This window comes from Lithobates pipiens, unplaced genomic scaffold (genome assembly GCF_037356315.1).
Source record: "Lithobates pipiens isolate NorthernLeopardFrog02 unplaced genomic scaffold, aLitPip1_a1.2 Scaffold_25, whole genome shotgun sequence".
Lineage (NCBI taxonomy): Eukaryota > Metazoa > Chordata > Amphibia > Anura > Ranidae > Lithobates > Lithobates pipiens.
In genome coordinates, this window is record NW_027507787.1 from 198,176,386 (window position 1) to 198,202,943 (window position 26,558).

The window sequence follows — 26,558 nt, forward strand, 5'->3', positions numbered from 1 at the left end:
CTTTCTTCTCTGAGCTGGCAGCTCAGCTGTCAGGTAAATTGCCAGCTCCTATCTCTCCACAATGATTTACCTGTAGATGATATCCTGCTCATTAGTCCTGCCTACTTAACCTGTCCAGCCCAGATGATCTCTGCCTTTGCCTCGGTCACATCTCTAGGGACGCTCTCCTGTGTTCCTGTTAAAGACTTGCTTGTCTGACATTCCTTCTGGCTCCAGATCCTGCTTGCTGTTCTACTATGCTCATCTCTGGCTCCCTGACGTTTTGGTATTGTCTGACTATCCATTTCGGTTCAAGAACTCTGGATATGTTTTGACTACGTTTACTCAGTTTACGTTTTATTATTATTAAACAAGTGAGATTTAACTGTACTTCTGTCTCAGTTTGATTCATGGTTTCTGACACTTTGAGAACATGGTGTATGTTTTGGCTAACATATACTGTATGCCCCTTTGCCATTTAAGGTAGAGGTTTTGTACTAATTGATAAAGTTCACTTATAATAAGCCTGATGTCCCGGTAATAGCTGTGATGACTTCAACATGGTTATGGATAGGAGGGTGAATAGCTTCCTGCTGGGTGCACTGACAGTCAATGTATCCGATAGCCCGCTATATCAATTTTTTGGGGAGGCGGGGTTGTGGGATATACGGAGAATGTGGAATCTGAATGGTCAACAATATTCTTGTTTTTCCAGAACAGTTAAGTTCCTCTAGAACTGATTTAGCCCTGGGCAATGAAAAGGCATTACAACTCATGAAGAATATAAATTACATGCCCAGAGGCCTTTCTGATCATTCACCATTTGTGTTGTCAGTGTGCCTGGGGGGGGGGGGGGGAGCAATGAACAATAAATCCCTTCACTGGGAGAAACATCTTTGAGAGAGTTTGTTGAGACAAATGCTTGTACGGCATCTCCAGGGGTGGCTTGGGATGCCCTTAAGGCATTTTTTCAAGTCAAGAGGTGCACCAAGGAGAGGAAAGCATCCATTAGGGAAGAGGTTACAGCAGCCACAAGACAATAAATGGATGACCTGACTCCTACTGTGATTCTTCTTTAGTCAAACAAACAGCAGAAATATTAAAAAGTGGCTTTAATGTAGGCAGAAAATAATTGGTTATTTCAAAAACAGTGTTTTTATGGAGTGGGAGAGAGCATAGGACATATGTAAGCCCTTCTGGTTAGAGCAAAATCTATTGTTATATCTACTATTACTGGCAGGGTTACTTCATACACGCCAGAGATTGTAGATACGTTTAAAGAATACTACTACTCCCTGGAAGACATCTGTGATCTATTTTGAAACATCGGTGACCACAGAACATAAAAAAGGAAGGCTTTGTTGCCTTTGATTAAAGTTGAGTGTACAATCATTTATTATTGGTGTGTCCAATGTCCATAAGTCCCCTTACGTCAGGGGTCTCAAACTAGCGGCCCTCCAGCTGTTGCAAAACTACAAGTCCCATCATGCCTCTGCCTGATGGAGTCATGCTTGTACCTGTCAGCCTTGCAATGCCTCATGGGACTTGTAGTTTTTCAACAGCTGGAGGGCCGCAAGTTTGAGACACCTGCCTTACGTGCTTCTTCCCTTTAAAAGCCTGGCAAAAAAATTATTGGCTTATTATTGGCAGATGTGAATCCCTCTAAATTATTGAATGATCCACTACCATACCCCACAGATCGATAGTAAAGTGGCTTCTCATGTTGGCATAAAGATATTCAGAGGTGATCTACACCCATAACCCCATCAATTGGTTAAGAACCCATAGTTTAAAAGAAAAATGTAATCTTATTACAGATGGAAAAAAACTGTAGTGTATACTGTATTTTCTTTCAGTCTTCATTGCTGCTTTTCATGATGGCATAAGGATACCCCAAAGTAAGTGGCAATAGGATGTATTTGCATAAAAAGTATCTTAATGACAGTAATTCAGTGTTGGGCAAATTTGGCCCATTAATAAATTCTACACAGTTCGGTGCAGCACAAAGATCTGCCAGTTGGAGGTTCCAATTCCCCATTTGTGCTGTCATTACTAAGCCAGAAAGGGGGTTATGCTTACAGCATTCCACTTGATCAATCACTTGTCCTTTCAGCCCCAAATCCAATCACTGTCCAAATTGTCCAAATTTCACCTCCAAAATATCTCCAAAATAAGCCCCTTTCTAACCATTGAGACCACAAAGAAACGTATTCACTCTCTTGTTATCTCTCACCTTGACTATTGTAACTCCCTCCTCATTGGCCTACCTCTCCGCAAGCTATGCCCTCTTCAGTCTATCATGAATGCCACTGCCAAACTCATCCACCTTACCAACCATTCAGTGTCCACAACTCCTCTCTGCCAATCCCTCCACTGGCTTCCCATTGCCCAACTTTCAAAACACTAACAATAACATATAAAGCCATTCACAATTCTGCTCCAAGCTACATCACCAATCTTATCTCCAAATATCACCCAAACCGTCCTCTCTGCTCCTCCAAAGACCTTCTGCTCTCTAGCTCCCTTATCTTCTCCTCCCATGCTCGTCTCCAGGACTTCTCCAGAGCCTCTCCCATCCTCTAGAACTTGCCACTTTTAGGCGATCTCTGAAAACTCATCTCTTCAGGGTGGCCTATCCTGCCTCCAGCTAACAACTGAATCTTCTACTGCCCTCATCATTTCATCCATCACAGTCCCTACCTTTTGTTTCACCAGCCTCCCTCTCTTAGATTGTGAGCTCACAGGAGCAGTGCTCCTCTAACCCTCTTGTTTTGAATGATACTGTTCATGTAGTGTCTCCCTACATTGTAAAGTGCTGCGCAAACTATTGGCGCTATATAAAATCGGTATAATAATAATAATAATCAACAAAACAATGGAATTCAAAGGACGTGAATATGAAATCAGACAAAACACATCACACTTGTGGAACCCGCTGATAAATAATGCTGTGTGTGTTAGGATACCTGCATTCAACCAATTCTTGGAATGTGTTGCACAAGTACAGGAAAGGAAAAGTGAAGTGGAAGCTAATTAGCCGTTAGCTTATTTTCTCTGTGCATGTGTACATGGACACTTTGAGTGCTTAGGTCTAGCAGGCTTTAAGTTATGTTTAACACAGCTGGAACATAGCTCCTATTATTCTGGCTCAAGGTTCAACGCATCATATTGGCAGAGTTCTATGAAGTCTCTTACAGCCACACTGTGCACAATAGTGAAGGCCATCATCGTGGCACACTCTTATATGTGCCCTAACCTGCAATTGTTACCCAGCTTCTGTGATAAACTCCTGATGGTTCTAAAAAGGCCATAAATATCTCAGCTTTGAACACTCCCTTCAACAAGGCAACACCTTTTTAAACTGGGTTAACTGCCTTACAGAAATATAAATGTGAAAATACATGTGAATTTTTTTTTTCAAAATTGTTCCCCTTTCCTATGTGGCACTTTAAACATGATCGATTATTTCAAGGCTAGGAGGTAACATTAGCGAGAAAAAGATGGTTTTCACCCTACCATCAAGCTTCATTTACGCTAGTTTCCATGGCAACCCAGCGGCGATGCATCAGCCTAGCTTCCGTATCCTAGCAAAATGTAATTTTATCATTGAAGAAAGGAGAGGAAAAAAATATCCAGTCTCCATGGAGAGATGTTCCAACAGGGCTCTCATTCGTCCATTTCTTTCGAGTCTAAAAAATCAATTTACAGTAAGCAGACAATAGCATCTCCTCAATGGGCCACACGCGTCTGCCTACCTTAAATACATACTGAGAGCGAGAAATATCAACCGCGGAGGAGACAAAGCACGGCGTTCTATGGCAAGGCAGCATTTACTGAGAGATTTCATTCATCAGATGAGCTGCCATGCTAAGTCAGGTACTGCCACTCTTATAAAATCCAATTTACTCCTTTATACTCCAGCACAGTACACACAATACAAAACTGCACTGTGCTATACAATCATAACTAAAGGGGACCAAAATGTTCCTGTATTTATACCAAAAAAGGTCCAACCATCATTGGAAAGGCCAGTAAAGCCCAAGTTTACTCTTCTTACACCTGTAACATATTTACATTCTTTCCCTTCCTAGGTGTCCTTACCTCCCTGTGTCCTTCTCGGCCAGCCAACTTCTGTTGATGGATGATTAACATCAAAGAGCGTACAGCAGTGGTTCTCAACCTTGTCCTCAAGTACCCCCAACAGGCCATGTTTGCAGGTTTTCCTTTATCTTGTACAGATGCTTTAAATCAGTCAATGGCTTGGTATTTTGGACAGCTATTTTATCTAAGAGAAATTCCCAAAACATGGCCTGTTGGGGGTACTCGAGGACAGGCTTGAGAACCACTGGCGTACCAGGCAAACTGATCATTCAAATGTCCTCTGACTACACGCACCAGTCAAGAACAGTGCAGCTCAGATCAAGAAAAGAGCTGTGTGTTTTTCTTAGGCTTGTGCACAAGGTGTTTCAGGTGTGTCTAAGCAAACCTTAATCACCCGTAGATTCCCGCTGGCTGGGCCCCGTCCCACAGTGTTTCCGGCTTCCCTCCTCTCCCACCAGCTGTTGTTGCAGACACACAGGGGGATGTTTTAGGATGGATAGCGGAGAAGGGGCCAGTGTCATTTACCAAACCCTTCTTTTTCTGAATGAACACAGTAAGTGATCAATACCAATCATTCACTGTGTTTATTAATAGCTGATGCATAGTAAACTGTGGTTGTAGTGGTTGGGTGCATTATGTCTTATATAACATTTTTAAATCTATTTTGTCTTGTTGCATATAAGGAGGTAGCACTTTAGTGTCCTTTTCACATATGTATCTCGAAAAACAACCTTACTGGGAAAAAAAGCCTTTACTTTACTGGCTCAGCAAGGCTTTGTTTATTATAAATTTGTGGTTGGGGGGGGATAAAAAACAGGCAGTTGAGCTGCTTTTTTAGCATCCCTCACCCAAGCTGCAAAGGTATACATATGCCATGTTTGTGTGGCAAAAATGATCCCCCTGTCACGTTCACTGGGCAGTGTGGTGGTATTGTAAATGGGTCTGCGGTTTGGTGGTATGGGCTTTTACAGGTTAAAACAGGCAGTGAGGGGTGACATATCGCCTCCTCACTGCCTAACAAACACCCTCTGAAAAGCAATACACTGTGGATTGCTATTCAGCAACAGTCCCTAACTCCATCAGCAGTTTATTTTCAGAAGCAGAAGACTCATTAGCAGTGAGATTAATATACAGTTGAGTTCAAATCAGAAAAGTTGAGTCATAAGTAGAGTTGCCACCTCTTCCCTTTAAACCAGGGGTCTCAAACTGGCGGCCCTCCAGCTGCTGCTAAACTACAAGTCCCATGAGGCATTGCAAGGCTGACAGTTACAAGCATGGCTCCCACAGACAGAGGCATGATGGGACTTGTAGTTTTGCAACAGCTGGAGGGCCGCCAGTTTGAGACCCCTGCTTTAAACCCAAACACATATTAAATAGACAGGTTCTGTAGGTGATTAAGGTGGTAATTAAACTCACTTGGAGCCTTATCTGCATTAAATTATCCTCAAAACCTGTGTAATTCATATGTGTTCGGGTTTAGAGGGATGATGTGGCAACCTAGGTATGCAACAGCCTAAAAACTTTGAGAAAAGAAATTCAAAATTGACCTGAAAGCGTTGCTTTGTCCCTTTACAGACGAGTTGGATAAACAAACTAGCATTTTTTTTATTTTTACACATAAACCCAAAGAGAGCAGGCATACCCCATGAAGTATTTAGCATGGCCCTGGCATTACAGAGATTAGTGCTGTGATTGCATTGTAGTAATCGAGTCTCAGCTGCACATATAAACTTATCATATGGACAGCTGGAGACCTCATCAATCAGAGCAGCCGCCACATACTCCTGACCTGGATTCTGAAACTATTTATATGTAAATGAAGTCTCTTTCCTTCTCAGCTTTCTGTGCGGACGTGAAATTTCCCCGTTGTGTCCTCTCATGCTATTTGTCTCCAGGAATGTGAGCCCTGGTGGCTTCCTATGTCCTCTGGATTCTTTCCAAGACGCAAGTTCTATGAATTATTTACTGGAAACATCTATAGCGCTGCTGAGCTACAATTCTTCATCATCCACCAAGGATCAAACTGAATCCCTGAGAGGGAGCGAGTCAGGGCACAGAGGAAGGCTTGTTTATAGATATCCTGAAAAAAGGAGAGTTGCTTTTATTGAGAAAAACTATGTTCATCTAAATTGACGGGAGAGGAAATGTTGTCTGCAAGGGCTCTGCATCATCCTCATATTTTATACATGGATAATGCACAGGAAATATACTACTGTATTCGAATGGGTCATGTTTTATTATTTTTTCATTTCCCACAGTCATCACATGATTGCTGTATAATTATTCCAGAAGGACTGCGTGGGACAAGAGACGCAACCTCTATCGTGTCAACCAGACTGGACTGGATATATAGGCATATCTCCTATATAGTCATTTCTGTTGTGCCCTTGTTCTGTACAGCCTTTATTTTCATCTAGATTTTTCAGTAAATGTATTGTGCATTACTGCCTTTAAGGCAGGGATATGCAATTAGTGGACCTCCAGCTGTTGCCGAACCACAAGTCCCATGAGGCATAGCAAGACTCTGACAGCCACAAGCATGACACCCAGAGGCAGAGCATGATGGAATTTGTAGTTTTGCAACAGCTGGAGGTCCGCTAATTGCATATCCCTGCTTTAAGGTCTTGTGTACACAGAGCTTAAAGGGGTTGATAAGGTAAAAAAATTCTATGCATTAAGGTGAAAAAACATCTGACAATACTGGCCCCCCAAGCCCCCACGTTATACTTACCTGACCCCTCGAAATTCCCGCGCTCGTCCCCAACATCCTCTTCGCCGATCAGCCTGGCCACTGATTGGCTGGAGTGGATGGATTGAAAGTAGCGCAGCCATTGGCTCGCGCTGCTGTCAATCACATCCAATGATGCAGCGCGCCAGGGGCGGGGCCGAGTGATACAGCGATCGGCTATAGCCGCCGGCTGTATCATGGGAGCGCGCCCCCAAGCACTCCACATCATGCGAGGGAGCTCATATGAAGTTGTGGAGTCCTTGCGGGAGGGAGCCGACACCCGCCGAGGGACCCCAGAAGACCAGGTTAGGGGCCACTCGAGCTGCACAGTGGAGGTAAGTATAACATGTTTGTTATTTAAAAAAATAAAAATTCCTTTACAACCCCTTTAACAAATTCTGATTTTACAAGCATTGAATGTTTGTTTTTTTTGTTTTTTTCAGCCTTTAGTATCTCTATTAGGGATGAGCTCAGGGGTGTTCATATGGTCCATGTGCAGAGCCCGCCAGGAAGTCAGCGCAGCGATGTGCTAATCACAGGCAGTGAGACATTTCCAGATCTCTGCAGCCGCGCATCGGCGCAATGTCTCACTGCCTGTGATTAGCACAGCGCTACAGCGAATTCCTGTCGGGCTCTGCGCGTGGACCATACGAACACGCCTGAGCTCATCCTTAATCTCTATGAAGCCCCTATGTGCCCATGCAAACATACAGGCGCATTAGAAGAGCAGCATTTAAGCTGGGTTCACACTGCCGTATGGAGCGACTCACAGCAGGGGTCCAAGTGCATCCCTTGTTCACCGTTTCAGGTCCGATTTCGGTCTGAATTTTGGCTGAATTCAAACCCGAAATGGACCAGAAGACGCACAGGACTCTTGTGCAATGTGCTCCGCAGTCATTCTGAAGCTGTGTGAACTGGCTCCATAGAGAACCAGTCACAGTCTCCTGACATGTGAACTGTATGCGGGGAAACCCGCATTCAATTCGTAATAGTGTAAAAAAAGAACAATAAAGACGCATTCAGGAGAGGAGCAGGAGAACAGAAAAAACACGTAACGCGTCTAAATGCGCCTAAATACTGGATGGATCTAGTGTTTGAGCGTTAATGCATTCCAATGACCAGAATAAATATTCTGGCCAATAGAATGCATTAGCACTCAAACACTAGACATGCCTAAACGCATGTGCAATATGCGGCTTTTAACGTCTATAATAAAAATCTAGTGTGTAAATTCAATCCAAAACAAACAAAACAAATAAAGTAAAACAAAGTAAAGACAGTTGCAAGCTGGACACTCTTTTGCGATTTCACACCATAAATTGTAAATTAATTCAACATTTCGCTCAGCACAACCAAGTAAACATGCGATAAAGCCCATTATTCATATTAATATAAACATAATATTATGTGGCACAGTCTCTCCAAATGTGAATAGAATAAAAATTAAAATTGAAAAAGTACTTTGAATCCCAAGCAATCCTATGCGGTGGTGTATAGGAAAACATGCTCAACCACCCCCGGTGCTCTTCTATAATTTTTCTCTCTTCCAATTGTGTGCATTCTCCCCACACCAGGTGAAAAACCTGCTCACCTCCAGCATGAAACAATCAGTTTCATCATCATAGCTTGTTCTAATCTCCTGGGGTGATCACCTTTTTTTTTCCTGGACCTTGATATACTCTCTCTCCACAGACATGTAACAAACAGATACATAGTGCTCCCCCGTTTGACACTTTATTAAAAAGTCCCCACTAAAACACACTTACAAGACAATGTTAAAAAGTGCTTTCTGGGGACCACATCAGCTGGCTCACCACTCCATTGGAGTACAGAGGTGGCGTCACGGGCACAGCTCCTCCCTCCGAGACGCGTGGCGCCCTCTTGTTAGACTTCCTCAGTAGGTACTTAGTAATCTGTGGTTGCAGGAAAGAAAACTGCAACATCTATGGCTTGCTTAACAGATTTTTCCATTACACAAACAAGATAGATAGGGGACATTGCTTCCTGAAAGCAGAACCTGCCATGGTCAGAATACATTACTCAGTGGTTGCAACTGCTGATTGAGAAAGATTTTCCATTATGTCTCTTTAAACGAAGACGCTCAAATGATCAACATAAGGGTGTAATATGTAAGGACTGGCCCTCAATCCCCCAATCCCAGACTCTAACAGCTATCGGGGTTTTTTTTCCTCCCTCCAGCTGTCAAAATGTAAAAAAAATGTGGCCGTGCAGGGATCCGCCCATGTCACTTAATGGCTGTTGGCTTGTGGTTCTCAATGAACTATCACAGTGCATTAAATGCTGTGTTAATTGATTGATTCTTCCTGTCAGTAAGTGATCTGCTTGCCCGTATCAGGTACGAGCAAGCAGATATGCTGACAGGTCTGCTGGAGTCCAACATGACATCAGCGAACTGCCTTTTCGCTGGTGCAATGCTTTACAGGCTCCTGCAACAAAAAATAAGAAATGCACATTTTTTTTACCTGCAAAAAAAGTGCATTTAGAAATTTTTGTCAAAAGCGGAACTTATCTTTGAAACAGTTTCTTTGGGCCAAGCTGGCCCTAAACAAACTATTTACTGCACTAACGTGTGCTTTCTGGGTGAGCTGTATTAACCATTTATAGCCTCAGCTATGTTAGCTTTGCACTGCGTTAAGAATTTTAGGGCATGATACGTGCTCTAGGCTTCACCTGAACCTTCATTAAAATCAACTGCAATGTTTCAAAAACTATAGGCGGTTTTTTGACGCAGTCAGTGCACATTTTTTTTACAGGTTTCAGCGTTCATCTCAAAATCAGAGATGGCTGTAATGTGCACCTTGAACATGGGGTAACACTATAGCCTATGAGAATATGACCCACATTTTAAAGACCAAGTATAACAATAAAAGAGACATTGACATGCTAGTATGGATACTGTATGACAGCCTTTCTCAACCTTGTCAACACAGAGGAACCCTTGAAATAGTTCTCCGGTCTCGGGGAACCCCTGCTAAAAATTAGACGTCTACAACTCATGATACAATAGTGTGATGGTCAGTGGGAAGAATGGTCCTCAAACTTATGGTCATTGAGAAGAATAATCTTACAGATAGCTAAAAAGATCAATGGTGTTGTGGGAACTTATCTGAGAGGTAGAAATTGCCCAATGCTGGAGGAACCCCTAGTAACCTCTGGAGGAACCCTAGGGTTCCACGGAACCCTGGTTGAGAATCACTGCTGTATGATAACAGGGCTACAAATCCCAAATCTGGGGCACAGAATGAAATATACGACTGAAAGACTCAAAGCAAATGTATTTTTGAACAAACCAAGTAAGATCCAGACATGAAACAAAGATTTATTTTCTAAATAAAGAGGATTAAAAAAACAAACTGATACAGTCATAACAAATAAAGTAAAAGCACAAACATTTCACTCTACGATTACGATAAAAGCCCACATTTCTGAAGTCTTCAGAATCCTACAGCCGGTTTTCCTCAGACCCAACAAATGTCCTGCCAAAACTCTGAGACACATGGGATATGGAAAGCAATCCGCAGCAAAAATTACCGCTCTGAGGACAGAGACAGAGTTTTGCTCAATTTTTGTTGGCAAGAAGCTATGTTCTTATATGAATGTTCGTGCTGCCACAAGCTTTACATGCAAAAGCAAGACCATCTGGCTTCCTTGTCCTTGGGAATTCTGTGCGCTGATTTATTTAGAGCAATGGTGACAGTCCAGACCTCAATATATATAATACATAAGCATTCAAGCTGAACTCCAGTGATAGTCAAGATCTTCCTGGTCCTGTGTGAGCAGCTGTCCCACTGCATACTGACCACAGGGGGTCACTCACTCAGAAATGACTGTTCATACAGCCTGTATTTTTTTCAGTGAATACCAGGCATTCTGTGATTGGAGGAAGTGGAGATTGGGATGTCACCACCCCTGCTCTTCACCATGTCCAATCAGAAAATGTCTTATATTCGTTAAAAAAATACAAGGCATTCTATGAATGGCATAGTTCCGAATGGGGTCCTGGGTAACAGGGCGAATCTGTGCTGCCCAAGCACACCTGCCACGCTCCATGTGCACGCCTATGATATGCATACTTACATTGTGCCAAGCTGGACCAATGTAAGTATGCAATAAATATCATACCTGGAGTTAAACTTTAATCTCCAAGTTCTTTACCTGACCAGAAACCCTACAACTGTAAGCTGTCTGCTAATAAGATGTGTTGAATTAATACAGTTGCCATATGGGTATTTATTCTATGTATTTAGCCATTGGTCTGGAGTTGTTCAGTTTTATTAGGGCTCGTTCATATTTTTTGCGTTGCTCTTGTTGAATTGTTTTCTTTGTGGCCTGTACAAACTACAATGCAACAATGCACTGCATACATCAGGGATATGCAATTAGCGGACCTCCAGCTGTTGCAGAACTACAAGTCCCATGAGGCATAATAAGACTCTGACAGCCACAAGCATGACACCCAGAGGCAGAGGCATGATGGGATGTGTAGTTTTGCAACAGCTGGAGGTCCGCTAATTGCATATCCCTGGCATACATGCTGCATTTTTATACAGCACAACTCACTGTTCGCCACTGCACCACAGCACCCTGGAACATGTTGCGGTACATAGACTTTAATGAAGATTCAATTTGCAACAGGTCAATAAAATTGAAAAAAAAAGAGAAGGAAAATAAAGTAAAACAGGATTCACCGCCACAACACAACAGTCTCCAGCCTGTAGAGTGTTAGCATACAGGTTGGTGTGAATGAACTCCTGGGAACATTCACGTCTTCTACTGCTAACTTTTTTATTACATTTTTTACTAAAATGCCAAATAAAATTGTAATTTTCTGGTCAAAGCAATTACAACATCAAGTGTTCTAACATGGAGGCATTCTAACATAAGCTATAGTAATGAAAGGGAAAGTAAAGTGTTAACACCTGGAACTAACAATGTTACATTTGACTAGTAAAAGTCATCACTGCCAGCTAACACAAAAAAAAACTCCACTATTTGCAAAAAAAACTACTATGCAAATGAGCACTCAGACTGATTGCTGCTTGGATGCTCAACAGAGATTCAACACAAGAAATACAAATCTGATTATAAAATGTTTCTAGAATCGGAGTGATCAGGTGCAGAGATTGTTGTACAATAAAATTTGGTAAATTATATAATTGTATAACAGCCCTACTGCATATGAACACGTACAACCACAGAAGGCAACCTTGGGAGGTATACAGCGTTTGAAATCCATAGATTTCCCCACCAATGCTACAAATCTCCCTTGCTAGCTATTGTATTCTGTTAGCTGGCACCCACCTGAACAGTGACTGCAACTGTTTGGCTCTTCAACATTTATCTGACTATTTTCTGTACAGCTCCTTTGATTTCTCAATTGAAGTTTTTTGAGCCGGGTGGTGTTGGCGGGTCCACCGATGGCTTGAATTTTGACCGATTCACAGGAATCAGATGAAATTCAAACCATGCATGGCCAGCTTTAGGCATCAACATGTTCTTACTAAGAATAAAAGCTATTTACTTCACGCCACCAATCAGAATAAACTTTTATTGAATCTTATGCTGACCAATGGCTGAGAAGAATAAACCCCACTTCTTTGAAAGTACACATGAATTCATAAGTCTCTAATCTGCCAGCACAAAGGGGTTAACCACCATATCACCCCCCCCCCCCCCCACCCCCCACCACCCTAGACCGCAAGTGTAAATTAGGCCTTACTGGAAGAGCTATTTTTTTTAAGTTCTAAACAAAATACAGAAATTAAAGCTTATGGGTTGTTCTACTTACGTATTCTTTCACATTTTTCGTCTTCACAGCCTTGTAAGAGTTATATGCTGGGTACATCATCCCAAACACCAGCCTAAAGAAGGAAAGGAAGAAACAGTTATAGCACAATACCAAGAAAATAAACCGAAAGCACAGCATATAACGTATATACTCGAGTATAAGCCGCCTTTTTCAGTACATTTTTTATGCTCAAAAAGCCCTCCTTGGCTTATACTCAAGTGAGGGTCTGCCGCTGTCTCATGCAGTTTTAACTGTTCGGTGGCATTCCACTGTAATAAAGCCCTGCCTAATCCTCATCAATGATAGACAGAACACTGAACACTGATACAATGTTGGGAAACTGAATCAGTGATCCATCTATCGTGGACGAGGAGGAGGCGGGGCTTTGTTACAGTGGACGGCCGCCGAACTAAGAATGCAGTTGCATGACACACCCGCTGTTTGTAGTCAAAGGTAGAGGTGGGCACAGTGAGGCTGCAGATGGGCACAGTGAGGCTGCAAATGGGCACAGTGAGGCTTCAGATGCACAGTGAGGCTGCAGATGGGCATTGTTTACCAGTAGCGGCTGCCTTTCCCACCCTAGGCTTATACTTGAGTCAATACATTTTTCCAATATTTGTGGTAAAATTAGGTGCCTCGGCTTATATTCGGGTCGGCTTATACTTGAGTATATACGGTACATTAATAATCACATACAGTATATAAACTGTGCCTATGTAACCCAGCACCCCAGGTCTGGAGGACATGTGACTTGATTAGAGTTGGACAAACATTACATTTTTATTTTCAAAACATCTGTTAAATTTTCTAATGGTTAGTGGGAGCAGGATGGAAATTTCTTCCCGAATAAACTCATTTTAGTATATGTCATTTTTGTGTTATTAAAGAGGAAGTAAACCCATCAGGGTTTACTTCCTCTTTGATTCCCTGCAAAGGTAAAGCATAATGGACTACTATGCATCGCATAGTAGTCCATTATGTGTCACTTACCTGACACAGGAGCCAGCGAACTCACCGCTGTCCCCTTGTGTACGGAGCCTCCATCTTCTCAGTGGGTCTCGCAGTTCCAGCGCTGTCATTCGACGAAGCCGCGATGTCACTCCCGCGCATGCGCATGGGAGCCGCCGCTCGCGGCATATCGGCGTTGACAGCGGCGCACTCAGTGAGCCTGCGCGCCGCTGTCTACGGCACATGCGCCGTAGACAGCGGTGCCTGTATTTTGGCAAATATCTCCTAAACCGTGTAGGTTTAGGAGATATTTCTTGGACCTACAGGTAAGCCTTAATCTAGGCTTACCTGTAGGTCAAAGTGGTTTGTAAGGGTTTACAACCACTTTAATTCCATTCACACACAAAACTGAATGTTAAAAGTATATGAAATTTTGAAGTACTTTCTAACGACTAAGATTTGAAGGAGGCTGAGAGTACTAGAGTACTTTTTTTTATGGTAAAAATGTTTTATTGAGATATATAGGAAACAAAATTAGCTGAGATTATTCCATGCAGGGGAGATGGGCCATATCATGACACAACGTAAGAATACACATTGAAAACATGTTTTGTATAATGAACTGTTGAACAACAATAACTCTCCGGCCAAGGTCGAGGGTCAGCTTAGGGTGGCTGAGCATTAATTGCTCAGGGGTTGGGGTATGGAGCAGTCCAGACATTTAGAAAACAAAGCTTGGACTGAACTCATACGAACAAACAAGAGAAAAATTAAACAGGGGGGGACAAGACAAAACACAAAAGGGGGGGGATAAGGAGGGAAAAAAGAGATGAGAAGAGAAGACAGAGAAGGAAAAGGAAGATCAGGGTTGGAGAGAAAAGGATTCCTCCAGGCCGGAGGGGGTAGAGGTCAGTTAGAGAGGCCTAGGCTGGTCGGGTGCAAAGTTGGAAGCGCGTAGGACCACCATGGGCCCCACACCTTAACTAGAGTACTTTGTTTAGTAAGAATAAATACCTGCATTGATTGTTTTTGCAACCCGAGTTTAGTGTCACTTTAAAGACTTACTCAAGCCAAAAAAATTTCTCCCTTTGGTCAGGATGGGGAAAAGCTATTTTTTTCTATGTCATTAGACCTAAAGAGAGATTTTCCCTCACTTTCTCTCCCTGTGTCACCTACTGGGTGTTATAGATAGGAAACAAAATTAGCTGAGATGATTCCACTCAAGGGCGATGGGCCATAAGCATATCATGACACAACGTAAGAATACACATTGAAAACATGTTTTGTATAATGAACTGTTGAACAACAATAACTCTCAGGCCAAGGCCAAGGGTCAACTTAGGATGGCTGAGCATTAATTGCTCAGGGGTTGGGGTATGGAGCAGTCCAGACATTTAAAAAAAAACAAAGCTTGGACTGAACTCATACGAACAAACAACAGAAAAACCAAACAAGGGGGAGACAAGACAAAACACAAAAAAACACAAAAGGAGGGGAGGGCAAGGAGGGAAACAAGAGATGAGAAGAGAAGACAGAGAAGGAAAAGGAAGATCAGGGTTGGAGAGAAAAGGGTTCCTCCAGGCCGGAAGAGGTAGAGGTCAGTTAGAATGGCCTAGGCTGGTTGGGTGCAAAGTTGGAAGAGCATAGGACCACCATGGGCCCCACACCTTAACTAGAGTACTTTTTTGAGTAAGAATAAATGCCTGCATTGATTGTTTCTGCAACCCGAGTTTAGTGTCACTTTAAAGACTTACTCAAGCCAAAAAATGTTCTCCCTTTGGTTAGGGTGGGGAAGAGTTATTTTTTCTATGTCATTAGACCCTTACTTTCTCTCCCTGTGTCACCTACTGGGTGTTGGTAAACCCCAAAGACTTGTGGTGAAAATAAAGTATTGTGAAGAGCAGCTCTGAATTAATACTAAATATTGCAGCCTGAGCTTTTTTTTATGTTGTCCTGTGCCTGGGGGTTCATCTCATTAGGGGTATAAAGAGGAATACAATAGTTTCCTATTAAACAGAGCTATTCTGTAAGAGAAAACAATAATACTAATGTATTGGTATTATTTCTCCTCTCCAGTGCTTTCATTCATTTATGGCTCCCCATCTAGTAATCACCAAAAAGGAGAAGGAAAGGGAACAGTCACACTCTGAGCCACCACCAGACATGCCAGCCCAGGAAGGAAGGAAATGGCTATAATCTGAATCGTAAACCTTGTTTTTCAGAGCTCTGAAATATATTCACCGCATAAGGAACCAACACGAAGCAACACACATGAAACAAAGCTACACTGCGAATGTACTACACAATGCACCGCAAATCATTACTGGGAATGTTAGCTGAACATCTTACTGTAGTCTGACAATAGCTGTGCATGGATTTTATATACCGACTGGAACAAAGCAACTTTTTTTTTTTTAATCTAGAAGCTGTTTTCAGCTGAATCTAATTTATTATGTTCCGCACTGTGAGATTTATGGCTGGTCTTGCTTAGCCATGTCTGGCAGTAAAATGCCCGGCTTTCAGCTTCCCGGCTGCACACAGCAATTAATGTAGCATTCTTCCACTGCAGCCTAACCTTAAAAAACCTTGACAGCGTGTTCTTACAGAAATGTGCAGGGAATTGGTTTCTAGAGCGTCACTTTTATAAATGACTCAAGGCTAACACATTTATGATTGTTCTTCATGGAAATGCGTTATGGTACAATAAAAAAGCAAAAAAAATAAAAATTTAGCAATAATTCAGATTTATATTAATGTGATATTAATACTGGTGTCTGGAGAGTGCGAGGGAATGAAATCTTGTTCTGACACCTGAGGGGGAGACTTGTCAGTGTTCAGAACACCCTGGGAGTAAAGCAGGATAAGAGCCAACAGAGTTACTGGACTGGTTAGACTGGCGGGGGGGCAATTTTCATGATATAGGGGCCTAAAGTGCGTAAAAAGGTACGCATATAATATTCACTGAAAGTGAAAAAAATTACTTGTGTCACATTTAAAATTCCTTTACCAAGATGCATTATAAGAAGACAAGAGAAAAATAAAACCATAAAGAAAAAGGTATGGACAGCACAGAGAAAAGGAAGATGGTGTGAGAAAACCCAAACCTTTCCACGTTAATCCAGTCTACAGAATATTTATTTTTCACTGACTTATGTAAGTACCTAGGAAGGCAAAAACACAAGCTCAGGCCTCTGAGGACCACACAATAAATGACAAAGGGCTGTATACGGCCCCCAGGCCTCAAGTTTGGCATGAATGGAGTGTCGATGCCTAGGGTAGTAGTACACTAGCACAGAAGAGCGGGGGGAATGTCATTGTAAAGTCAAGATGTGTATGGCCAGCCTTAGGCTTGGTCGTTAGTGGTAGTAAAACAATTACACAGCGCCTGCGGTCAGTAGGAGGCGAAATTATAAAAAACTGAAAAATACCGCGCTGTCACCTAGAACATGAAATAACAGCCAAGCACAGCAAAAGACATTTGCAAGTAAACGTGTAAACCGGCCTTTCTCAACCTTTTCAACACAGAGGAACCCTTGAAATAGTTCTCCAGTCTCGAGGAACCCCTGCTAAAAATTAGAAGTCTACAACTCCTGATACATTAGTGTGATGGTCAGTGGGAAGAATGGTCCTTACACTTGTGGTCATTGGGAAGATTAACCTACTTACAGATAGCTAAAAAGATCAAAGGTGTGAGTGGGAACTCATCTGAGAGGCAGAAATTGCCCAATGCGGAAGGAACCCCTAGCAACCTCTGGAGGAACTCTAGGGTTCCACTGAACCCTGGTTGAGAATCACTGGTGTGAACTATAAATATATGTGCAGCACTAAATAAGAATGGTCATAATGAATAAAACTAGGGATGCACCGAAATTTCGGCCGCCGAAACATATCGGCCGAAAATGGCCCTTTCGGCAAAAAGCCGAAAGAGAATTTCCGCCGATACTGGTGCCGAAAATGGGGCGGGGCTTGCGGGGCTTGGCCCCGCCCCCGGTGCCGCCCATCACGGGGGTGTCCTATCTTTAGCTCTCCTGCTCCCCTCCCTCCTCACCTATGCTGCAGTCAGCCTGTGGGGTCTCGCTCTAAAGTCCCCCTCTCCACAGCGGTGGCTGCATATGTCTCCTCAGCCGATGTGTAAATCGGCTGTGCAGGAGCTGGGCACGATGTTCACTGTGAAAGTGAAACCAAAGCAGAGGCGTCTAGCAGTGTGTGCTGTGCTCTCTGCCTCCCCCTAGAGTGCAGTACCCAGCATGGAGATTAAAGAGCTGCAGCTGCCAATTTTAAAGACTGTCTATATATGTTTGTATGCCTGTGTGTTGTGTGTGTTATATATGTTTATATGTATGTGTGCATGTTTATATGTATGTGTGTTATGTGTGCATGTTTATATGTATGTGTGTTATGTGTGCATGTTTATATGTATGTGTGTTATGTGTGCATGTTTATATGTATGTGTGTTAAGTGTGTATGTGCGCATGTATGTGTGATATGTGTGTTGTATGTTTTATATGTGTGTGTGTGCGCGCGTTTTTATATGTGTATGTTTATATGCACTGGTGAGGCACAGGCAGGCTACATGGCGGACACTGGTAGGCTGCTGGCACAGTGAGGCTGCATTGATCTCCTGTAGCATGTCCGCAATCTCTGACCAGCTCCTGTAGCATGCCTGCAGTCTCTGACCAGCTCCTGTACCATGTCTGCAGTCTCTGACCATCTCCTGTACCATGCCTGCAGTCTCTGACCATCTCCTGTACCATGTCTGCAGTCTCTGACCATCTCCTGTACCATGCCTGCAGTCTCTGACCATCTCCTGTACCATGCCTGCAGTCTCTGACCATCTCCTGTACCATGCCCGCAGTCTCTGACCATCTCCTGTAATATGTCCTCAGTCTCTGACCATCTGATGTATGAAAATATTTTTTAAAAACAGTCATTTTCGGTATCGGTGCTGTTTCGGTATCGGTTTCGGTTTTCGGCCTAGTGTATTTTTCATTTTCGGTATCGGTTTCGGCACCAAAAAACCCATTCGGTGCACCCCTAAATAAAACCATATATAATACAGTGAAAAAATGAATGAACATTCACGTTAATAGCACACATGCAAACACATGAACGAATGAACAAAATATAGTCCACAGAGTGATAAAGGTAAGTAAATGCAGTCCATGGATGGAAAACTGGAATGGGATGTTAAATCCAGGTAAGTTAATGTCCGCCTTAGGACATCAGTGGAAAGACAGATGTGAGGAGAAGATAATGGGAGAAGCCACCACCAACATAAGGATGGCTTACCAGAGCTTTTGGACTCAACAAGGCATATGCCCAAAGATTCATCAAGACTTATGGTGAAAACACACCGATAGACAGGAACATCCACATGTGCAAAGTGATGGCACAAGCTTATAGCGATCACACTGTCCGCAGGTGGCTCCCAGCAAAGAAGAACAACTCTAAAGGAAATTGGTTGAATCCTTCCCATACACTCACAAGATGCAGCCAAAAATAGTGTGAATCCGCATAACAAAGAATATTTATTAAAATAGAGGAACGCTCACATTTGACCAAGTAAAAAGCTCTTGTATATTAAACTGTAGGTTACCGCAATGGCATCAGCAGGCTCGCCCCGATGTGTTTCGTCTAAAGAGACATCATCAATGAGGAATCTATAAGAAATATCTGGGTACATGTCACAGTCCTTGTGGAGGGGTCATAGTATGGTATGATGTGTGAAACTATGCTATATTGACATGATTATTTATTGAAATAAATGTTGTCACTCTATTTAGATGGCAGCAATAAAAGTCTGTTAGTTCCTGATGAAGAGGACCATGTCCAAGAAACATGTTGAACGGAAAGACTATGTTGTATAAATTACTGCAGTGGTTGGAACTGACTGTTTTATAATTGCATTTTACTATAAATCTGTCATTATATGTTTAATTTTAAGGAAACAAAATAAAATGTTATATTTTTTACTAAAATGCTGTGTCTCAAAAGTCCCACACTTTTTACTATAATTATAGTATTGATGCATGCATGTGGCTCCACATGAAGGCCTATAGACTTCTCCAGTGGCCTACCAAGCCATAAAATACACCTTCTAAGACTATTTAAGCCATCCATGACCAATTACCATAAATTCTACCAATCAAATCAGCTTAACCAACCATTTAATTAATAGATCTGGCCTGTATACATATTTTCGAATGTGCAAAAGTCATGTTCAACAAATAAGAGATGGTATTGGGATGATAGTATTCAAAAAGATACTGACATTATACAAGCAGATTCAATCAGATCTTGTTCTGAGCAAAACAATATTGATCAGTTATAGGTGTCTCTTTCAAGCTATAGCTTAACCAATTATAGACAACTGAGGATTTCCTCTCACTTTCTGCTATGGCTATAGGATAGGAAGTGAAAGTATCTCCCACAGATGTCAATTTTTTTTAACTCGGATTATAACCCTCCCTTACTTCACACAAAATCAAAAAAAAAGTTTTGCATGTAGTTCTACTTTAATTAATGGCATGCAATGCATATACACGCATCTCTAAACATCAGTTTAATCCCTCAGTTTCACAGTTTATGTGACCCCAGTGTAGAGCTTTTTAACAATTTTTGGACAATACCTCAATACTTGAGGTATTTGTTCATAGCAACCCTGTAGAGCCCAAAGAGCACCCCAGTTGAAAAAGACTGGTCTACAAAGCAATATCTGTATATGGATAGTCTTAAAGCCTCGTACACACTACCAGATTTTTTTTGTTCAACCTAGCAGTTTGAATGAACAAAAAAATTACAGCTTGGGGTGAAGTCGCTGTACTACAAATCCAATGTTAGTACAGCGATCTTCCCTGCTGAGCTATTGTGTTCTGACAGAGGGACGGCACCCCTCCAGAACACTCTGGTCAGTGCTCTTAGCCATTGGCTGAGAGTGCTGATCGGGAGACAGTCAGCAGATCTTTTTCAGCCATGCCCCTTTAACAGAAACTGGCGGAACAGCTAGCTTCTGTCAGACTGGCTGCCGTCAGTGTTGTCAACCACCTGTAGCTTTAAGGGCAGCCCGTAAATTGAACCCCTTTTTCGGGCTGCCCGTTAAAGTCCATTATGGGCATCTGTGGCCGTAAAAAGATGGGTTCCGAAGCCAGCCGGGCTCAGGAGAGCTCGTACGCTCCCAGCTGGGCGTTGCTTGTGCAGTAACGTAATGGCACCATTTATGAATAGATGATCGAGACCACAGTGGCCGGCGGTTTGTGTAGCGCACTCGCCATAGGCGGAGGAGCCGAGAAGGGGTGAGGAGGAGGAGAATGAAACTGTGAGGGGATATCATAGCAAAAAGGGGACAGAGTGAGAGGAAGACATAACGGGGAGCCGGGAGGGTGAAGCCGTGGCATGCAGGGGACAGAGACTGATGTGCTCTGTCCACCATTATATTAATTCTCCACATCATCAGTGTGCTGTGTCCTCCTTCTGTGACCCTTTCACCTCTCCACAGGTCAGGGCAGGCTGTGCTGCTAACCACAACATACAAAGCCATTCACAACTCTGCCCCGAGCTACATCACCAATCTTGTCTCCAAATGTCACCTAAATTGTCCCCTCCACTCTTCTCAAGACCTCCTACTTTCAAGCTCTCTCGTCTCCTCCTCCCATGCTGGTCTCCAGGATTTCTCCAGAGCCTCTCCCATCCTCTGGAACTCACTATCTCCACTGGTCCGGCTATCCCCTACTCTGGCTACCTTCAGGCGATCCCTGAAAACCATCTCTTCAGGGAAGCCTACCATGTCTTCAACTATTCTCCTACCACTTCCATCAACTCATTCCCCACAGTTACAAGCTTTTGTATACCACCTGCCCCACCCTACTAGTTGTAAGCTCTTCTAAGCAGGGCCCTCTTAATCCTCTTGTATTTTATTGTATTGTAACTGTATTGTCTCCTTTAATATTGTAAAGCGCTGTGTAAACTGTTGGCGATATATAAATCCTGTATTATAATAATAATAATATGATGGTGGACAGAGGAGGAGGCTACTGTGAGGGGTATGAGGAGGACACTATCATGTTTACAGCCTCTATCTACCTCCTGTACTATGTCTGCAGCCTCTGTCCACCTTCTGTAGTATGTCCAGAGTCTCTGTCCACCTCCTGTATTATGTCTACAGCCTCTGTCCACATCCGTATTATGGCCGCAGCCTCTGTCCACCTCCGGTATTATGTCTGTAGCCTCTGTCCACCTCCTGTATCATGTCTGCAGCCTCTGACCATCTCTTGTCTTTTTTGTCAGAGTTCCCCCTTACATCATGATCTGCAGTGTTCCCCTTTACATAAGAATTCCCTTGTACTGTAAGGGGGAATCCTGCAGACTCTGATGTAAGGGGGAACTCTGTGCTGGCTGGGTTATAGTAACCTAACATTCATGTATATTGAGAAATATGTTTTTTTGCCTTTTGTTTAATTTAAATGCATTGCTAATAGCACTAGCTATGCGTTTATAGTTCAAATATTAATATTTGTACTGTTTAGCACTAAAAACAGTCGTTTTAGGTACTTTTTTGAAGCATCATAAAGAATGTGGATCTGCCAGTAAATTTCATGATTTTTTTGCCAGTAAAAAATCGGTGCCGTTTGTAAACTTTGGCATTCTGCCAGTAAATTTCACTTAGGGGGTTGGCAACACTGACTGCCGAAAACACAGGCCGAATGTCGGAGGGTTTCTATTGAACCAGCCAATGTCGTCGGACATGTACTAAGAACGAGGGTTGTACTCACATTGCAGTATAAACACAATCAGCACAGACATTGGTAAAAAGAACTTACAGTAAATAATTCACTTAAAAAGGGTCGCCCCTCCGCCCAATAATAAGCTAAACATGACCTCTTTATTGAGATGCAGTTCCAAGCCATTACTTCCAGTGCAGGCACAATGCTGTGATCACAATTTGGGAACCAGTCCAAGCAAAAGGCAATATCCAACCAAAAAATGTAAAAACACATAATTATCCCCCATCGAAAACGTACGCACAATTTGTAAATACACCCACTTCCTAATTGAATCTCAGCACACTCATATCACGTGTTCTTTATACCCTTGTAACCTGATTTTCATTTTGTCTCTAGCGACTTAGACAAGGAGGTCCACCCAACCCTTAATTCTCTTTTCTGCTGTTGCTTTGGCAACCTGAAGAAAAGCACTGCAACAACAGATAGTAATTCACAGCAGAGCATGAAGTTGGACAGACTCCAGGCTTTCTGTTCGTCAAGGTTTTGTCGACGTGGGGGAATGGGAAATGGAAAAAAGGAGGAAAGAACAGCACTGAATGTTAGAGATCATTCCTTTTCCTAAAAAAAGGCAACTGTGTTGTTTTTTAAACTAAAATTTTACAACATTATGAAATAGCTTATCACAGTAATTTTCCTTGCATTGTGCGTTATTAAAGGGGAATGCCTGTCCCCAGTGGTGTCACTAGGGGGTGGCTTTTGGGGCTATATCCCCATATCTGGGGCCCATAGCCCCAAGTCTCTGCAGGGGTTCCCAAGGGGAGGGGAGGCTCTCTGGGGACCCTGATGTAAGGGGGAGACTCTCTGGGGACCCTGATTTAACGGGGAGGCTCTTTGGGGACCATGATGCAAGGGGGAGGCTCCGTGGGAACCCTGATGCAAGGGGGAGGCTCTCTGGGGACCCTGATGCAAGGGGGAGGCTCTCTGGGGACCCTGATGCAAGGGGGAGGCTCTCTGGGAACCCTGATGCAAGGGGGAGGCTCTCTGGGAACCCTGATGCAAGGGGGAGGCTCTCTGGGAACCCTGATGCAAGGGGGAGGCTCTCTGGGGACCCTGATGCAAGGGGAGGCTCTCTGGGAACCCTGATGCAAGGGGGAGGCTCTCTGGGAACCCTGATGCAAGGGGGAGGCTCTCTGGCAACCCTGATGCAAGGGGGAGGCTCTCTGGGGACCCTGATGCAAGGGGGAGGCTCTCTGGGGACCCTGATGCAAGGGGGAGGCTCTCTGGGGACCCTGATGCAAGGGGGAGGCTCTCTGGGAACCCTGATGCAAGGGGGAGGCTCTCTGGGAACCCTGATGCAAGGGAGGCTCTCTGGGGATATATATATATACACACACACATATATTATATACATGTGTATGCCCACCCAAGCTTATGACTTTCTTTACCACGTTGCCATGGGCTCTAGCCTCAGATCTTTTGTAGACCTAGCAACGCCCCTGCCTGTGCCCTTGAGATTCTAACTCCCTTCCCCATCCCCAGTGTCACCATCTCTTTTAGCCTGGCTTGTGCACAGATTCTCCCCAGCCTTCAGGTCCCACAAGTGTCCCGCTGTCTTCCTGCATGCCTGGTAAACCCGCATGTGCACAGATGTGCCGCAGGGCTCTCAACGGCCCTGAAGACCTTTGGCACATCTGCGCACATGCAGAATCAGAGGACAAACATTATTGCCTAAACGGAAAAGGCGGAAGTGCTTTTGCAGAACAAAAAAATCTAAATATGAGCAAGGGAAGGGGGGAAAGATAGGGGAAAACAAGTTTTTCTTTAGAGTGACAGTCTGTTTTAACCTCTTCAGCCCCAAAAGATTTTACCCCCTTCCTGACCAGAGCACTTTTTGCGATTCGGCACTGCGTCGTTTTAACTGACAATTGCACGGTCGTGCCAGATTGCGACCAAACAAAATTGACGTCCTGTTTTCCCCACAAATAGAGCTTAATTTTGGTGGTATTTTATCACCTCTGCGGTTTAAATTTTTTGCGCTATAAACAAAATAAGAGTGACAATTTAGCAAAAAAAAAAAAAAGCTATATTTTCTACTTTTTGCTAAAATAAATATCACCCAAAAATATATAAAAAATAATTATATTTTCCTCAGTTTAGGATGATTTTTCTACATATTTTTTGGTAAAAAATCGTAATAACCGTATATTGATTGGTTTGTGGAAAAGTTATCGCGTCTACAAAATAGGGGATAGTTTTATGGCATTTTTACTATTCATTTTTTTATTAGTAATGGTGGCGATCTGCAATTTTTATTGTGACTGCGACATTATGGTGGATCCATCGGACACTTTTGACACTATTTTGGGACCAGTGTCATTTATACAGTGATCAGTGCTATAAAAATGCATTGATTATTGTATAAATGGCACTGGCAGGGAAGGGGTTAAACACGATGAGGCAGAACAGGGAAATGCCTTGTTTGTATCTCCCTGTTCTGCGGCTCCATGACACGATCGCCGGGACACCGGCGGAACATTGAGTTCACAGGTCCCACAGGCACAGTCAAGTTGTACACAGCGGGCACCTGCTAGCCCCGCCAATTAAAGGGGACGTATAGGTACACCCATTTGCCCACCGCTGCCATTGTGCTGACATATATCGGCGTGCGGCAGTCGGCAAGTGGTTAATAATCATTACTTCTCTGCTTTATTGCCAACTCCCCAATCTTATACCCTAACAAAAGGCTTTCAGTTAGCAAAGATAAAAACTGTATGTATGTATAAACATGAACTAGGCCCTAAGGACTGGGCTGCTAAGTCATGCATGATCTAGAAAGCAAACAATCCTGAAAGTGAACAATTATGGTACAAACACACATTAGGAAAACATATGCTTGTGGAGATTGCGTAAGCATTAGTCTGGCCTTGGACCAAACTCACAATGTTCCAGAAGCTTCCCTAGCCAGCTCTCTTGGCCCAACCAGTCAATGTAAATAGATAAAGAAAAGTTTTGGAGCAAAGATCAGAGACAACTTACTCTCCATGATACTTTTTTTATTTGCACTAACATAATTTTTTTTAGAACAAGCGCTCGGAGTATGTCCCCTTCTGCCCCGAAAGCTTGTCCTAAAAAATTGTATGTTAGTGCAAATAAAAAAAGTATCACGGACAGTACTCAAATCTCTTGGTCGCAAGTGCACTACAATCACCTCCAGCTAAGATCAAAAAAGCCAACACTAGGGAAGAACTACAGCCATTAGAACCCACAAATATGAGATTACTTCTTGATCTGACCGATTATCTCCTGTCTATTGGTCCCCTAAACAAAACATAAATACTTAGCTTGTTTTATCCTGTAAGCAAAGATCTTATAAAACAACTGTCACATATCTAAATATACAGAAAATTAAGATACTACATACTTGAGTAAGTTGCATCCTTCTAGATCACGTGTCAAACACAAGGCCCGGGGTCTGTATCTGGCCATCCAGACCATTTCATGTGGCCCTGCACCTCTCCTGAAGCTGCGGCAATGCCCCTCATTGTTGCCCTCACCTTGTCTCAGCAGTCAGCAGCATAGAGGAGGACAGAACTCCTCCACCATATCCTGCACTTTTGCATGCAGCCACAGAGAGGCACATATCGCCCCCTCCCCATCCTTGCAGTCGGCAACAGAGAAGAAGACAGAACTCGTTCTACCAATCCTGTGCCTCTCTCTGCAGCTGCAGTAACCCCTCCTCTCCACTTCCCCTGGTCTCAGTGTTCTGCAGACTCCAGACCTCCTCAGGTCCTCCTCCAGACCCTGCACTTTCTGCTTCCCAGCTCCATGCCCAGCTTCTTCCTGACAGCAGCACAAGGCAATTGGGTGCACTGTGATGTAAGGGAGGATGAGGGACTCCTGACTTCTGATGGTGGGGTTGCTCTTGACATCTGATGTAAAGGGAGTGGGGTGCTGTGAACATCTAGGCTTACAGATACAACTGGCCCTTTAAAGGCAACCATAATGTTGATGGGTCCCCCTTTAAAATTTATTTTGACACCCCTGTTCTAGATCATCAAGCAGCATATTGTTTTCTGTAATCATAGTCTACTATTCTTGAATAATAAGGGATAATACGGTAGGAGTGCTTCCTAGGGCTCTGTACTAACAGCAGATGAATTGGGGACAGTAAAAGAAAAGGAGGATCAAACAGCCTTTTTTTTACACAGTGTGGAAGATAAACCTTCTTAAGTTCAACAGTGAGTATAACAAGCATGCTTAACTTCCTATACAG

At 43.2% G+C, this 26,558-nt stretch overlaps 1 protein-coding gene across 2 annotated transcripts in view; it reads right to left on the minus strand.

The window, feature by feature from the left end:
* REEP3 (receptor accessory protein 3) overlaps positions 1–26,558 on the minus strand; it is a 179,342-nt gene that overhangs the window by 84,986 nt on the left and 67,798 nt on the right. For both annotated transcript variants that reach the window (XM_077455416.1, XM_077455415.1), the window contains exon 2: positions 12,618–12,690. In XM_077455416.1, the coding sequence (XP_077311542.1) occupies positions 12,618–12,690 (73 nt within the window). The remainder of the gene's footprint in view (positions 1–12,617; positions 12,691–26,558) is intronic.